At 48.4% G+C, this 16,059-nt stretch overlaps 1 protein-coding gene across 1 annotated transcript; it reads right to left on the bottom strand.

Moving 5' to 3' along the window:
* Positions 1–363: 363 nt before the first annotated feature.
* LOC144206513 (uncharacterized) lies at positions 364–3,066 on the bottom strand. The gene is made up of 2 exons (XM_077731525.1): positions 709–3,066; positions 364–627 (listed from the first exon to the last, which is right to left on the bottom strand). Exons 1-2 carry the CDS (start codon positions 3,064–3,066, stop codon positions 364–366), a joined length of 2,622 nt encoding a protein of 873 aa, XP_077587651.1.
* Positions 3,067–16,059: the final 12,993 nt, after the last annotated feature.

Below are 16,059 nucleotides of genomic sequence, written 5' to 3' on the forward strand. Positions count from 1 at the left end.
GCACATACCACAAACACATCTTTTCCAGAACTTTTTGTCTAATTTGTCTTGGATTTGTATTGATATTTTAGTTTAGATTAGATTAGAGAATGTATTCGGGAAATTTAATTGTCATAGTAGCAAGATGGTGAGAATACAGACACAGCAAAATACATTTTAGACATAAATAAACAGGTAATAATGAAGTTATTATATATTTTTATAGTTTAAAGTTAATATTTATGATTATTTATGTTTTATATATTATTTCCATGTGGCAGTAATTGTTTACTTACTGCAGATTTTAGCATATACAAGCTAACATGTTCAACAAGTCAAATCAAACCAATGCATTAGGAATCATAATTTAAAATAATTTAAAACTTACTTTTGATACGAGGCCTGCATGGCTTGCAGCTGCTGACAAAGTGGATTTAGCGGAGCTGGTTCCAGATTGGCCGAGACCCCGAACAGATTGGCTACACGCAATTCCAGTGCAGAAAGAGCGTGATGTTCGCATTCCAGTCGGTCCTGGTATCGTCCCCACCGTCTCCGCATGTCCAGGACTTCCTCGACGGAGGCCCAGATCGGGGCGGGCTCGGGGAACTCCGCCTCCAACTGCCTCAGAACAGCCGAGGCGTTCTCCACCTGAAAGAACAAAAACAAGCAGACATATTGAAGAAACTCAGATTGACGGAATTGGGTTTCGAAAGCCACGAAGACAAATACCTCGCTCTCATTGACAAGTTCCGTCTCTGCGATTGCTTTAACATCTGAGAAGTTATCTGTCAACGTAGATCTTTGGGTTGGCTCCATACTTGACTCTTGTTCGTTGCTAAAGGTGCTTGCTTGGGTTGCTGGAAGAAACCCAAGTGCCATTCCACTTTGTTTGGGCTTATCTGATTGGGCTTTTTTCTTCGGATCCTCCTTCAGTGGAGTTTTCTCCTCAGTCCCAAGACTGGGTTTTTCCTCTGTACTTGTTCCTAGGGGGAACAAAATGGCTTCCCTGGTCTCTTTGCTTGTTTCTTGCTTTTCCACCAAAGATATGTTGTTCATGGGTTTTTCACAATCTTCATTTCCACTCGCTAGTTTGTCTTTCTGGTCTTCTTGATGTTCTTCCATCTCCACTGGTAAAACATGAATACCCATAGAAGTATCTTGAGAAGTATCTGTAAACACAGAGTTGGCACCGTACTCTTCTAGCCCAGTTACTCCGTCCTGGTCATTTTGCAAAGATTCCAACCCAGTTGCCGTCTTCTCCATGCTTTTTTCACATAATACAATTTCTATCATTTCTGTGGCGTTGGGTTGAAGAGTTGTTAAAAGCACAGAAGAGTCTTCCTTAGACTCGCGGTCCACTACAGAAACCTCCTGGTCCTGGACTTGATTGCAGATATTGAGTTGCAAAGTATCTACGATGGCGCCACCTGGGATCGAATCAATGAAGAACAGAGATTTTTCTAGCTCCACGTTGGAGTCCTCAACAGAGATCGCTGACTCCTCACAATCTTCAGCCTCTTCGAGTCTTTCAGTTTCTAACAGTTCTAACTCTATAAGGGTTTCCGTTGGTGTTGTTGTTTGTTGAAGAGTCACATGACCTGACTCTGTCTCTGAGGTATTTTCTTCAAGGACCCTACAAACTGTTAGCTCAGTAGTCTTGGTTTCCAGGGTATGAGGTTCTTCTTTTGTAAGGGTTTGGTCTTGGACTTTCTGAGGTTCTGGGGAAGACTTCAAACTCTTTGGCCTTCTTTTTGGTGGTGATAGCTTACTACCCTCAAAACTTGATTGTTCGGGTGTAGCTTGGAGTCCACTTTCAGGGTTGAGGACAACATTGACGGCAATACTTGGGCTGGAAGAGACATCTTCATTTTTGGACTTTTTCCTGGAAGGTAATTTGGGGGTTTGTGTCAAAGTCATTCCAGTTTTTGCAGATTCTGATCTTCTTGACTTTCTTTGGGGCGGCTGAGGAGTTGAAGGTTCCTTGGTTTGGTTGCTGGAATCTGACTGTTGCTCAGTTGCTGTGACTTTTTCACCGTGAAGTTTTCCACGCTTTGATTTTTTTCGGGTTTTCGAGACCTGGTTTTTGTCTCCAACTACATCTTGAGAGGGTGTTACCACAGCTGATGATGTTTCTTCTTTGTTTGGGAGTAAATGGACATCTGTTATGGCAGGTTCAGTTATTCCTGTGACAGGATTGACAGAAGCTTCTTCATTTTCAGACTCTTTTTTCACTTCCAGACCAAAGGAACCTTGACAAAGTTCCGCCTGGTCTTCAGGTTCCAGATCATATTCATCTTTGGTTACTGTTACCTTCTCTTGCGGTTGTGTAGCCATTTTTAAACTCTTGGATTTTCTCGTGGGTGCTATGATCTTTTCTTCCTCCACGCTAACGACTTCAGGATTGGCGGCTAGCAATGTTTTTTCATGGTCCAACTCTGAGGGATCTTTCTGTGTTGGTAAATAAGCATCTTTAACAGCAGACTGGATAAGTTCTGTGATGAAATCAGCAATGACAGTAGCTTCCTGGCTTTCAGGTTCTTTTCTTTCTTCTTGAAAGGTGCCAGGTTCTTGGTTAGCTTCAGTTCTTACCTCTATGTAGTCTTGCTTCGGTGTTATTGGATCCAGGTTTTCAGCCTGTTGGGGCAAAAACTCTATTTGGCTAGCCTCTGGGACAACTGATGACATTTTTGTCTTTTCAAAATCAAGCGATTCTTTCCTTGATAGCAAATCGACGTTCCTCAGAGCAGAGTCAATAATTCCACTGACAATTTCAGCCACTGAAGCTTCGAGACTTCCTGAAGCTTTTTGTGTTTCTTCACTAAATATCTCTTTGGGGTCATCATGAGTTAGGTCACCCAAAGTGTCCAGATTGGAATTATTCTTTCTCATAATTTGCTTCTGGTTTTCTGACAACTGTGGAGAGAAGTTGACACTCGTGGACTTTGTTGTAGGCCGTAATTTCAAGATCTTGCTTTCGTCCACAACATCGATTGGCGGGATTTCCGTGACAACTTGTAAAGGTGACAATATTTCCTTGTTTTCTGATACTAGGAGTTCTTCCTTTGGTTGGTTCTCAACATCACTCATGGCAGATTCAATAATTCCCTCCACAAACTGAGAAACTTGAGCTGTTACATTTCTCTCTACATCATCCACAACTTGATCTTTATTTGTTTTTTCAGTCCTTAAAACTCTTCCAGGTGGGAGGAACTGAGAGTCTTCAAGAACATCTTGCTGGATTTTATCTGACACTTCAAATTCAGTATGTTTATTTTCTACCAAAACTGTCCTTTTCTGAAGTGAGGACTCTTCTGTTAATGTTCTAGTTCTCGGGGGGACTTGAATGTCTTCCAAAACATTGTTTTTTGTCCTTGTCAAGTCGTCCTGATTGGTTGGAAATGTCACTGTGGGGGGAATAGATTGCTGAACCTGAACTTGAGACTTTTTCTTAGGCGATTGTTTGCTTTTTCGTGGAGACGCCACCAAAGACACCTTCATCTCCTCCACGACATTGACAGGAGGACCCTCAGTTTCAGGGTTGTTTTTTTTACTAAGCTCCTAAATTTAAAAAAACAAGTTATTACATCAGACTTGTGAATCAAGAGAGGTTTTAAGTTGTTACCTTTAAGGTCTGCCTAAGAGACAATTGAAGGGCTTCTGCTTCTTTAAGAGAATCTAAAGCTTCTTTTTCAAGTGGCTCAAAAACATTGTGGTCCAGGCAGTCTTTTAGATACTGGTGATGAGAAAAGGCCTCCCGGAGATCGGTTTGCAACTTTTCACCTTCATCTGTAGCCTCCTAAAACAAGTGCAGGGGAAAGTAGTCAAACAGATGCTTGCCGTGGACATAATGGAATCTCAGTAAGACAAACCTGCAAAGATTTGACAGATTGTGACGGCTTTCTGGCATTCCAGACTTGCAGGGCTCGCAAAAAAACATCGAGACAACGAACAGTGTTTGCGGAGCAGTCTTGTTGGTGTTCCTTGAGTCTGGACTGCAGACTGAAAACACCAGAAAAACATGTTACTATCAGAAGAAAAAGCAAATAATGCAGATCGGGCCAGGAAGGACAAAAAAACCTTGGTCTGAACCTAGCCAAAATGTTCTTTGGCAATCCAGTCCATACCTGTCACATTGGTGCCGAAGAGAATCCGTGGTGGCGCTCAATTTCGGCGAAGGCTCGTCAGTGTTGATGACTTCCTGGGCGAACCCATCGATTTTGGCGAGGGTCTCCTGAAGCGTCTTTTCCCAAGTCTGCCGGGAAAAGTGAAGGAATGATTGAAAAGAATAGTCCAAGTCCAGAAAACTGAAGTCTGAGGGTCTTACCTGCAGGTTGCTCCATTGCCGTTCCAGCTGATCGATGGTGTTCTGTGACGGGGCGTATTCAAGCTCCAGGTCCAAAGACCCGAGCTCCTGTCGCAAGGTGGCCGCCCTGTCCTCTAGCTCCAGGTTCCTCCTAGCTGACTCGCTGTCCAACTCCCTCAGGCGGGTCTCGCTGGCCAGAAGACGCTCCATCACGTTCTCCTGGGAGCTGGAGTTGAGTTGGTGAAGGTGGGAGACCTCCAGCGTCAGAGTGTCTCGACCTCCAGGGGTGCAGAAGTTGAGCAGATCGTCTTTTGCGGCGTCCAGTTCCTTCATCTCTTTTGTCTCACGATGGATGGTTTGGAGTAAGGCCTGAGAAGAAGACAGGGTAGAGAGGTAGTTCAAAAAAGGTTACTGGAGAGTTATAATAGTTGGTGTGTACCTTTAAGGTGTTAACAACACTGTGAAGACCCGTTCTGTCATCTGGAGGATCTGGAAGACCCTTGACTTGATCTTTCAACCAATGTTGTGCAGCTTCATGCTGTTCTAGGATCTGTGTGCATTGCCTCTCTGCCATGATTCCTTGGTCCAGCCTAGTAAGCGTTTCCTGGTCGGATCCAGATCAAGTCTTAACCCGAAGTATGAGCTAAGTCTCCAACGTGGGGGAACTCACTGTTAACTCTTCAACCAAAACTGGGATGGATTCCTCCATGTCAGCGTAGGTGGGATCAGACCAATCCGGGTCTTGAGTCATCTGGAATAGTTCTGCAGCCTGAAAGACATTAAATATTCTGAAGACATGGAGTATTGGACAGCCTTGCTAAATACCTTGTTTTCACACAATGTCTGCTACCTGTTCACGAAGACTGGAGAGGATGGGACCCATGGTCTGGGCCCTGTCCAGCAGAGTTCGGGTCAGTTCTGCAGCCTGCCTTCGCTCCCCAAGGCCGGGCCAGGGGAAGACACGGGGCAAATCAGCCGTCTGTGTCCGAAGTTCGGCAAGACTGGTCATGGCCTGTCCTCGCTGAGACTGGCACGTCTTTAGCAGGTCCTTCACACTCTGTAGCCGTCTGGGGTATGTTGGACGACAAGGACAAATGGTTGCTAGTTGCAGGACAGGAGTATGTCCATGAAGAAAATAATCTTCTGGTACCTGTTCGTCTTCTCGGCCGAACACATGATGGACCTCCACTGCTCCTCTACTTTTTGGACCGTGTTCTGCAGTTCCAGCCTGCTGTCCTCCTCCAAGTCCTTTTGTCCACATAGATTTTGCGCTCGGCTCTCCAGATCCGTCACTCGACTCTCCCCGCCGGATTTGGAGCTCAAGATCAACTGAGGACCAGATCACCTCAGTATCAAAACCGAGTCTTTGGAAGGAAAGCTTCCCAAGATGAGCGTTTGTCTCACCTGGGCTACGTTTAGCCTGTCCTCTATCCGATCCGGGCCGCCCATAGAGTTCGTCTCGATGCCCTGGAGCTGCGTTTCCAGTCCCTCCAGCCAGGTTTGTGTCCCAGCAGCCTGGACGGAGAAGGCTCGCAACTCCCTGGAAATGGAGCAAAGGACCCGGCCTTTGTTCAGGGAGTCCTCGGCGTCCAGCAGGAGCGATTTCCACAGCTGGTCCAAGGCTTCGATCTCCTGCATGGACTCCTTGTCCGTTTCTCTGCAATCCCGGAGCTTTTGACTTTGTTTGTGCAGCTCGGCTAGCTTAAAATCTCCCTGCGGCTTGGAGCTGAGTATGGCCTGACAAAAGACCGCAGACAACAGTATATATCACCTCGTCCCAAGTCCAAACTAGCGCTAAAACCTTACCTCCAACCCCGTTACCATCGCTGCGGGATCATCGCAACAACAGAGGGAATCCAGATTCTGCCGTTTTTCTTCCAGCCAGGCTCGGACTTCTTCTTTGGCCTCTTTGTGTTCCTTCAACTGATGCTCCAGAGCCGTCTGGTCTTCTGCCACACGGAGCGCCGCTTTAGCACCCTGCAGGGTTCTGGTCCAGGCTTCTTCAGTGTCACGTACGGCCACCTGAAGCTCTGCTTTCTTGGATTCCTCTAGATCCTGAGCCCACAAACTCTGGGAACGTGTCTTCAGTTCCTGGATTTTTCTGTCTCCATCAGATTTGGCGTCAACAGCGCTCTGACAAAACAGGACGGTGTCCAATTAATCCTTTGTAATATATTTTCTGAGACTACAAAAATGTCTAATACAGGGGGTTGTTGGGTTAGGCTGTTTGGACTTTACAACGCTTGCACCTGGTCTACTATTAAGACCAGTTTGCTGTGGTTTCTGCTTAGTGCTGGTTGTGTCTTGGCTCACCTGGGTAGCGTGTATTCGGTCCTGTACCGTGGCTAGACTGCTCAGCGAATCCAGCCGATGTTGAAGGTCCGAGAGCCACTGACTGGTGTCCTGTTGAAGGCTTTGGAAATCCCTCCACTAAAACAAATGAGGAGTAGGACAGAAGGTAAAATGTAGTCTGTCTCACATCAGGTCTGAGTTTCCATTGTGTCACCTGTAAGTCTCTCATCTCTATCTCCTGCTGGATCTGAGACTCGGCGTCCTGTTCGAGTTTCCTGGCGTCCTGTAAGAGATTCCTCCACTGCTCCTCCAAGTCTCTGACCTCTTGCTGGACTTGACATTTCCTGTCCTCCTCGACATCCCGCCGGTCAAACAGAGTCTGGCCTCGTCTCCTCAGGTTGTTCACCTGACGGTCGCCGTCGGGTTTGGATTGCAGCAAATCCTGGAAACACAGCAGACCTCCAATACCTTGTAACAAGTACAGTAAAGTGTGGACCCAACCTGAGCTAGAAGGCGTCTGTCTTCTGGAGGCGACTCGGACCCGAGGGAATGGAGCTGTTGCTCTCGCTCTTGCAGCCAAGAGCGCACTTCTTGACTCTGAAGCTCAAAGTCAGAATCCAGAAGTCGTAGTTGTGTCTCTCTGGCTGCATGAAGGATAGAATCCCACTGCTGCTCCGTGTCTTCCAACAACCGTGACAACTCTGGTTTCTGGTTTTGGTCCACCTTCTCCCACAGATCTTGGGCTTCCCGCTTAAGGGCGACAATTTTTGATCCTCCCTCGTGTTGGGAAGACAAAAACGCCTGCTAGGGAAGAGAAATCCGACAATGAGATCCAAAACCTGGCTCAGAAATATTGTTATGAGAACAGACCTGTGTGGTTTCAAGTCTTTCCTGGACTGTCAAGTGACTCCCCAGGGAGAGCAGCTGGCGCCTTTCTTCTCGGATCCAAGACTGGGTGGACTCTATTTGGCTTCGGAGCGCCACTTCAGCGGCGTTGGGGGTTTCGGCCTCTACTGCAACATTCCCCTGGCCTTCCTCTGCTCCCGAGACAGCATCTCGGTCTTGGTCCAGGTCTGGGTTGCTGCTCCTATTGAGAGCTTCCTCGGCAGCCCTCAGGACATTTGTCCACTCGTCATCCAAGTCTTCGAGCAGCTGCTGGACTTGCTCCTTCTCCCTCTCCTCTAGTTCTTGCCGCTCACAGAGATTCCGGCTCTGAAGATACAGCTCCTCCATTTTCGAGTCTCCTTCTGGTTTTTGCTTCAGGACAACCTAATGGCCACAAAAAAGACATTAGGAAGTTTTTCGGCTGTGGTCGTCCTTCCATTTTGTCATTCTGACCTCTGCTTTGAGACCCCTCTCCTTGTAGGAAGGGTCTCCGGACACCAGAGTCAAGGAACAATGGAGTTCTTTAAACCAGTGTGTCATGAGTTCCGCCTGGCTTCGAAACTGCTCCACCTGTTCTTCCAAAACACGGTGTTCTTCCACAATCTTCTCCAGCCGGGCTTCCAGATCTCGGTAGCGGCGTATGAGGTCATCGCTGTCCTTGAGGATGGTGTCCGCCCTGACTCCCTGGCGGCGCACTGAAGCCACCAGTTCAAGGAGGACGTCCACCCTTGGGCTGACGCAGAAAATGAAAACAAAGGTGTCTTCTTGTTATACTTAATGGTTGAGATTGACAGCCCAATTTCTTCTTCTACTCATCTTATTACCTTTCAGTCCGCAAGTCTTGGAGAAGATGTTTGGCCGTGTCGGGTCTTGCGCAGAGTTTTTCTTTGCCCTGCAACCACTCCTGGAAACTGTCACATTGGATCTGCAGACTACAGAAGGAACAGAACTTTAGTTTATAACTCCTCTAACCCTAATCTTAACCCTTTACCTGTTCAGGTCACTGTAAAGAGACTCCATTTGTTCATGTCTGTTCTGACAGTGAGTTTTGAATGTCTGAACCTCTTGGTGTTGCTCTTTCAGCCAATCGCTGAGCTCGGAGAGCTGCCGATCATCCATCTGAGGGTGACCTCGTTCCAGATAAACCTTGAGCTGCTCCAAACGGCGTTCTGCGTCGTTGGCCTTCAGGAAGCCCTGCAAGAGAGGGACAGCATGAGGATCTTTGGATTCTTGACTGGTCTCAAAGCAGGTCGGTAACTCACATTGAGTCTTTGCAAAGACACTTCTATGTCCATCCTGCTCTCCGGGTTCTCAAAACACTCGTTGACGGCTAGCTGCAGATCCTGGAACCAGTCCTCGAAGGACTGCCTCTGATCTGCAGAAGGTAAGAACAATTTGTTATGAAAAAGAACAAAAGATGAGCTTCATCCAGACCTTAAAATGTCTTCTGTCCATACAAAAAAAACAGACAACTGGACACACCTCCTATGACCTTGAGCAGGCCTTTGTCCTTCTCTTTTCTCCTGAGTTGGATCGTCTCTTTGGTGTGAGCCACGGCATCTGTAAGACGCTGGCAGTCCACCGAAAGTTCCTCCAGCACCTCTGGACTAGCCACACTGGACACCAGGGCCATCTCCCTCACCACCAACTCTACCTGCTCCTCCTGGACCTCCAGGTCATCATACAGATCCTGGAGCAAACCCAGAACGGATTCAAGACATTGTACATAGTCTTACCCCTGGCCGAGTACCTTTAACTGGATCTCAGACTCAGGTTCCAAGGCTTGGACCTCGTAGACACGACACTGGATACTCTCCACGGCTGCCAGGCAGTCCTCAATCTTTTCAGCCAGATGTTTCTTCACCACCATTAGCTCCTCAAAGACGTCCTCACAGTCGGCAAAGAGCTCCCTCACCTGGTCCATCCTCTTCCTCAACTGTGTTTCCATCACCTGGAGTCCACGCAAGACATAAACATCCTCTAGTATTGAAATAATCGTGTATACTCACTTGAAGTTCCAGAGGAGCTTCTTGACTCTGAAGTATTTCCTGAATCTCCTCAGACTTCTTGTGAAAAAGTTCTACGTTTTCTCCATGGAGCTTCATCTCCTCCTAAGTATTTTGCAACGTGAAGGAACATTAATTCCCATTTCTTCACATTTAGTCCCTTAGAACTTCACCTTCATGGCAAGGACTTGGCGCCGGTTGTGGAAAGGATGACTTTCTGCAAACGCCGCCAGTTTGGAAGCCGACCAGCCATCGATCTCTGCCCCCAATAATAATTGCTTGTCCCACAGTTCCGAGGCCACCTGCAGGTTGTCCAAGTGTGTGTCCGTCTTCTCTGTCATCTGTACACAGGTTCAAAGGTGACTTGACATGACAAAGGCTGGTTCCAAAAGTGAGATGCTTACGTCTAACCAGCTGTCCAACAGTGTGTCGGCTTCGGATTGAAACGGTGCCTCTCTGCAGTCTGGAAACTGGTTCAGGTGGGATTGCAACTGCCTGCAAATGGACCTGATCTCATCCATCTGGTCATTGAGGCTACTCAGCTCTTGCTTGATGTCCTGGACCTGAAAAATGGAGTGGAATGGTTACACTTGATGATTCGTCTCTATGGTGAAGGTCTTTTGGTTCACCTTGGTGACGGTTCTGTGAAGATTTTCTTTGCCCATGTATGAGGCCCGTTCCCCGATGGCCTGCTCGGCTCTTTGCACTGTACTGCTCAGGTAAGCCCGACAGCTCTGGAACTTCTTCAGAAGTTCCATCAGAATGACGCACAGTTGCTTCCTATAGGACGGAGACAATTGCAGTGACCGATCAAGACCAGCCATGCGAACGGACCGTGAACTGAACCAACCCGTCAGTCAAAGGCACTAATGTCTGATTGTACTCGGTCTCAAGATCATCAAGAACCTGTCGACCTTCCTCCATTTGAGACTCGGGTAGTTCTCTGAGACTTTGAACCTCTGAATGCCGAGCCTGTAGCCTGTCCTCCAAATCGGACAGAGCCCGAAGCCTAGGCCGTTAAGTGAAACCCATGGTTTAGTACTCTTATTTGGACGCCACGGACAGATATGACATACCTGCGTTGCAAGGCCGGTACGGTGGCCTCCGTCAAGGACTGCGATTCAATGCTTTCGTGGATCTTTTTAAATTCCCCTATAAGGGTCCTCTTTCTCAAGCCCATAGATTGGCTACGCGTTTCCTTCTTGAGGTTTTGCCGTTGTCCCGATAAGCCGCCATCAGCTTCTTCCACTTTGGCTAGGAGGACCTTGACCATGTCCAGGCAGGAAGCAGGAGAACCGTCCCTGGTGACCGTCAGCCTCGCCCCTTGCAGAAGGAGATCCAGCTGTGGTGCCTTGTTTTTCAGACTATCCACACTTTGCCTGATTAGGGCTAGTTTGGCTTGACAGTCTTGCAGAACCGCAGATTCGCCACTGGGGGCGTCTCGCACTCCGCCGATGTCTTCTTCTAGGGTTCGAAGGGACATGAGGAAGCGATCCAGAGCACGGGCGGCCGCCTCGCTCTTGCGAACTTGTTGGCGAAGCTGATCCAGGCTGTTCCTGTGAGTTAGCACCTCCTGGGTCAGAGGGGGGCCGTCCCTTGGGTCGAGGTTGCTGGATTCTGGATCCAGGCGGTCCAGCTGGTCCAGTTCACACTGGATGTTCTCATCCAGTTCCTAAAAAAGACAAAAATGTTAAGATCTGTTCCAAACAATCGGCACAATTACGGACTACGGACCTTGATGTCTTTTAGGATGTGGGTGTTGGCCAGTGTAAACGCCGTAATGTCCTTAGGTTGCCTAAGGTATCGGTCCAGGCGGTCTACAAAGTCCACCATGTGGTTTTCCGTGGAGTCGATCTGCCTAAGGGCGGCGCCTAGTGAACTGCCTCTCCTCTGAAGTTGAGTCTGTTGTGCCTGCCATTGGTCCTGAAGGTCTGATTTCTCCTCATCTAGACCAGCATCCCCACTTAACTGGGAGCAGTGGTTGACAAACTCTGACCACAAGGACTCTGTGTCCTGCCTGAGGAACTGAGGGAGAAGAAATGTTGAGCCTGAAGGAAAACTTACTTCAAGTTGTAAATCAGGGGTGGCCAAGTCCGGTCCTAGAGGGCCCCGATCCAGTCTGTTATCCAAGTCTACCTCCAACAAGACACCGGACTTGACCACCCCTGTAAATTCCGGAAAGAGTACCTGAATCTCCTGGAGCCGAGTGTGAAGACCTTTTAGAGTCACACTGTCTGAGGGAACCTCATTAATACTCTGTTCGTTTTTGGACAGCTGGACCTCCAGAGACCTTTTGTAATGTTCATATCTGAAAATGAAAAGACAAACTGTCAAGACATTGGACAAAGCATCATTTCAGGCAGCCAGCTCAAGTTACTTTTCCAAATCCTCCTTTTTGTTGACTTTGATGAAAGATTGATCTTTGACGTCCTCTTGAAGCGTCTTTGCTGTCTCGTCTTGTGGAACCTGGAACCAATAAAATGGACACCTTTGCTCAAGGAAAGAGCACAGGAATGCTGTTTAGCGTTTAGTCTGATTTCGCCAATACCTCCAATGGGATTTGAGCTTCGCCACTTTGTGCGATTTCTACGGGCTCCGCCTCCGAGACAGCCGAAACCCTGCACAACATCCAGTGTTGTTTTGGACCTTCATCAACATTCTGGACATTGAGACGGCGCACTGACCTGGAATCAGCCAGCACCGCTTCTTGATCGCTGCTTAACTGGCGCTGAATGGCCGCCAAGCTACTCTGGCATTCCTCCAGCCGAGTGCAAGCCAGACGGTGGGCGTCCTCCGGAATCAGCATTCGGCATAACTCCCTCAAGGCCTCCGTTCGTTGGTCTGCTAGAGCCAGTTTCCCTTCGAATGAGAAGCAAGCCTGGACAGACATTTTGTGACCAAAAGGTTGATAGAAAGAAGAGTCCCAATTTTAAAAGTGCTTTACCTCCCACTGAGATCGAACAGATTGGGTAAATGACTCCATGTCTGTGAGCTGTGAAGGTATACAGAAGGCCTCCATGCCTTTGGCCGCTCTCAGGAACTCCTCCAGTAACTCTGGGTCCAGGATCCTCGACTTCTGCAGAGTTTTTGGTCAAACAAAAGCTGACATATTCTATTTGAAACATCATTAAATCAACCAATATTGGCTATAGTAATTCCATTTACGTTTTCAACTGATGTTGATAGGCCTTTATCGCCGATGGCCTCCAGGATGTGTTCCTGAAGGCAGTGCTTGGCATCCTCAAAGCCATTCCTTGCCAAAACCTGGGCTGTTTTATAGGCCTCAGAATAAGCGTGGGGAGGATCTGGGGTCGAAGATGTCCCACAAGAATCTGGAGACTCTGTTGGGGATTGTGGCGGAACACGAACTGAGGTTTGGTTTTGATGGGATTTTGGATCAGATTCAGTTTTTGCCTGCGAGAGCAGCTCCGTCTGGTGGGCAACTGGTGTTGGGGACTGGGGCTCCAATTCAGGTGCTGGTTGGACTGGGGCAGGTAATCTGGAAGGTGATGATGTCAAGAGTTTGATGCCTTGCTCAGGATTCAGTCGAGGCGACTGGGATTCTGCCTTGGTTTTAGGTTTAGACACAGAACTGTCTTGGGTAGGCATTGGTTGTTTGTACTGAAGGTCTGTTTTTGTCTGTGGTTTAAAGTGGGTTTCAGGTTGAGGCAAGTCCTGAGCTATTGTCAAAGACCTGGCTTGGTTTGGTGACGGAAATTTGGATCCATAAAGTCCCTGGAGTTCCGGTTTATATTGGGCTAGGGATTCAGCTTGATATTCTGGCAGGAGCTGAGTCGGAGACAACTCTGGTGATATCGGTTGATGTGTCCATGGTGACTGCAAAGGATGGTTCGGTCTTTGAACTGGGGCTGGGAATTTCATTGGGGACTGCTGCGCCTGCGAATTCCGAAGCAAGTTTACGTGTGTCTGGACAGGACGTTGGGGCGGTGTCCAGATGCCAGGTTGAAGTTGAAGCTGAGCGAGATTGCTTTGGTTTACTTGTGGTGGCATCTGAGATTGCTGTTGGGATTGGCTAAGGGAAGGATGGGGTCCTCGAATCCACATCTGTGGCTCAGTGGGGTTTTGTTGCATCTGCATCAGAGTCCTGTCATCACCTGGTATCCAAGGCCTCATCTGATCCGACATTGGAGCCTGGACGTACCCGGGTAAGGGAAGTTGTACCTGATGCCGGATGTTTGGTGGCGTTTGTGAAAAAGTGCGTTGGGCCCATTGTGGTGTTTGTGGAGGTTGACCGAATGGCTGAGGGAGCGCTTGGGGAATGGAATACCTCGGCCCAAGAATGTCTTGATTTTGTGGGTCTTGGAGGGGAGCCCGGGGGTGCAAAGAGGGTCCAGGCTGGGAGAAACTCTGCCGGGGCTGTGCCCACGTCGAGGGTGAGCTGTTAACTTGGGCCCGGATGGGCTGTTGGCCTGGTGCAGCATGATCCGGATATTGGAAGTAAGATTGTGTCTGATAGGCTGTCACGGGATGTCCTTGAGACCAACCTATCTGTTGACCAAATGTGGGAGGTTGTGTATGGATTGGAGTTGGCTGAGTGTACCTCGGAGATTCTGCCTGGACCGGGTTTTGTTTCTGACTTTCGAGATGAGGTTGAGCTTGGGGGTGATGGATTTTCTGGGCCTGTTTTACAAGATGGGGTTTGGCTTGCGTATCAGGTTGAAGCTCGGGGAAAGTTTTAACTCCAACCTGCGACTGAGTGTGGCTTTGGGTTTGAAACGTTGTTTGTTCCAGGCTGATGGGCTGAAGACTGACAGGCATTCTAGAACTTGCTTGACATTGGGCCACTGTTGGGGATTTTGGGGGGGATGCTCTGACCGGGCCCCAGGACTGTGGATGGCTTGGTAGCTGAACTGGATCTGACAAAGGTGGCCAAACTGTGGTCTGCGTGGGGGATCTAGGCCTGACCTGAGCCCAGGCTGGGCCCTGAGCCAGGACTTGGCAGTTTTCGGGAGGCGGGAGTCGAACCTGTAACTGAACTGGGTTTTGGGTTGGCGGCTGACTTTGCTCAAGAGGCCAGTCTAATGTTTGGAGCTTATTCTCTTCAACATGTAGCACTCCTATTGGCTGCTGTTTGCCCCGTTGCTGTTCCTGTTCCTTCTGAATTAGCCACACTTGTTCATTGCAGTGTCTCGCCCACTCGAGAGACTCGGCTTGTGGTTCATCCCGTGTCCTCAGGGCTTCCCGTGTGACACTCTTATCTATTGGCGGCTGTGTGGCTTGATATGGATCTGGAACTAGATCTTTTTTAGGACTTTGAATTTCCGGTTGATCTGTTTGTTTGAGCCATGGACGGTTCTTTAAGCCTTGGGCTTTTTTGCGTTCAACTTCTTTTAGGCTCAGCGCTTTCCTTGACGATGTAGTCAGCAACTGGCTTTTCTCTTGGACTTGTGTGTCGCCTCTACATACTTTCATCTCTGCCTGGAAATGCTTCCCCTTCTCTTTCCTTTGCCGCTCATCTTGGTCCAGAACATGCCGGAGCAGAAATGTATCTTCCAGCCTACTCGAAGGAATATCTTGTAAATTCGGGATTTCTTCTTCGTACTCCTGTACCACAACTTTTGGCACAGATACTTCTCGGAATGGACGGCATTCCATTGGAGTTGTCTTCCCTTTGTCTTGGATGAAGACTTTGGAAGGAGGACCTCCAGTGGGACTCCTGCTTCTGTCTCTTCTGGATCCCAAACTGCTTAGCAAACCGACTGTCTCCTATAATTGAAAACAAAGGGCAAACTTTAAGACTTTACTTCTTCAGAGTTTTGCAGGTAGCGGGTCTTTCCTTCCGTCTGGAACCGGAGCACCAGATCTGACCCCGTTTGGTAATATTTTTTTAAAATCAAACAAATACAGAAAGGGGAAAAGTTCTACTAGCCTGCGACTGCGCCAAAGCTGCCCGTACTCGTTCCTGGATGTTGGTATTTTGGAGGTATAGGATGGGTGAGTTTTTCTTATTTGCAGTCATCAACAGTTGGAGATCTTGTTCTTCCGTCACCAACTGACCTTCTAGCTGAAGTCCGCGGGAAATCAAAACCTGTGAGAGAGCAGGTGCCGTCCCAAGACTTAAGTTGGGTCAGATTCGTCCTGTTACCTGGCTTGCTGATCTCACCCGAGCTCTGGGATCCTGGCCTGGTTGCTGGTGGTTCTCCGAGGCCTCCAGTTGTCGGTACGTCTCCCTGGCCTCAGTTTCCCAATGCAGAAGTTCAGCCAGACGGCTTTCCAGACCTAAAATACTATGCTGCAACTCTGCGCACGTCTGTTCAGCCTCGCACAGGGTCTTCTCGATCTGGTTACAGGGGGAACAAGTACTTAGCGGTCATGTGGCAAGTCTTCTATGGTGCTATACTAAGGTATGAACTCAAGACTGTGATGGTATACTTTGGGCGTGGCTGTTTTCAGTTCCTGTAAGCGATCCGCAGAAACTTGGGAAGGATCAAGAGCCTCCAGGTCCACTTGCTTTAATTTCCTCAGTTGCAACTGGCAGACAAGATCAAGATCAAGACCAGACCAGGTTTCTGCTGCAATTTCCAAACATATTACGGCCTTCAGTCACCTGTATTTGCTTCCTGAAGGTGCGTA

The sequence above is a fragment of the Stigmatopora nigra genome, chromosome 13, assembly GCF_051989575.1.
Source record: "Stigmatopora nigra isolate UIUO_SnigA chromosome 13, RoL_Snig_1.1, whole genome shotgun sequence".
In the NCBI taxonomy this organism is placed as follows: Eukaryota; Metazoa; Chordata; class Actinopteri; order Syngnathiformes; family Syngnathidae; genus Stigmatopora; species Stigmatopora nigra.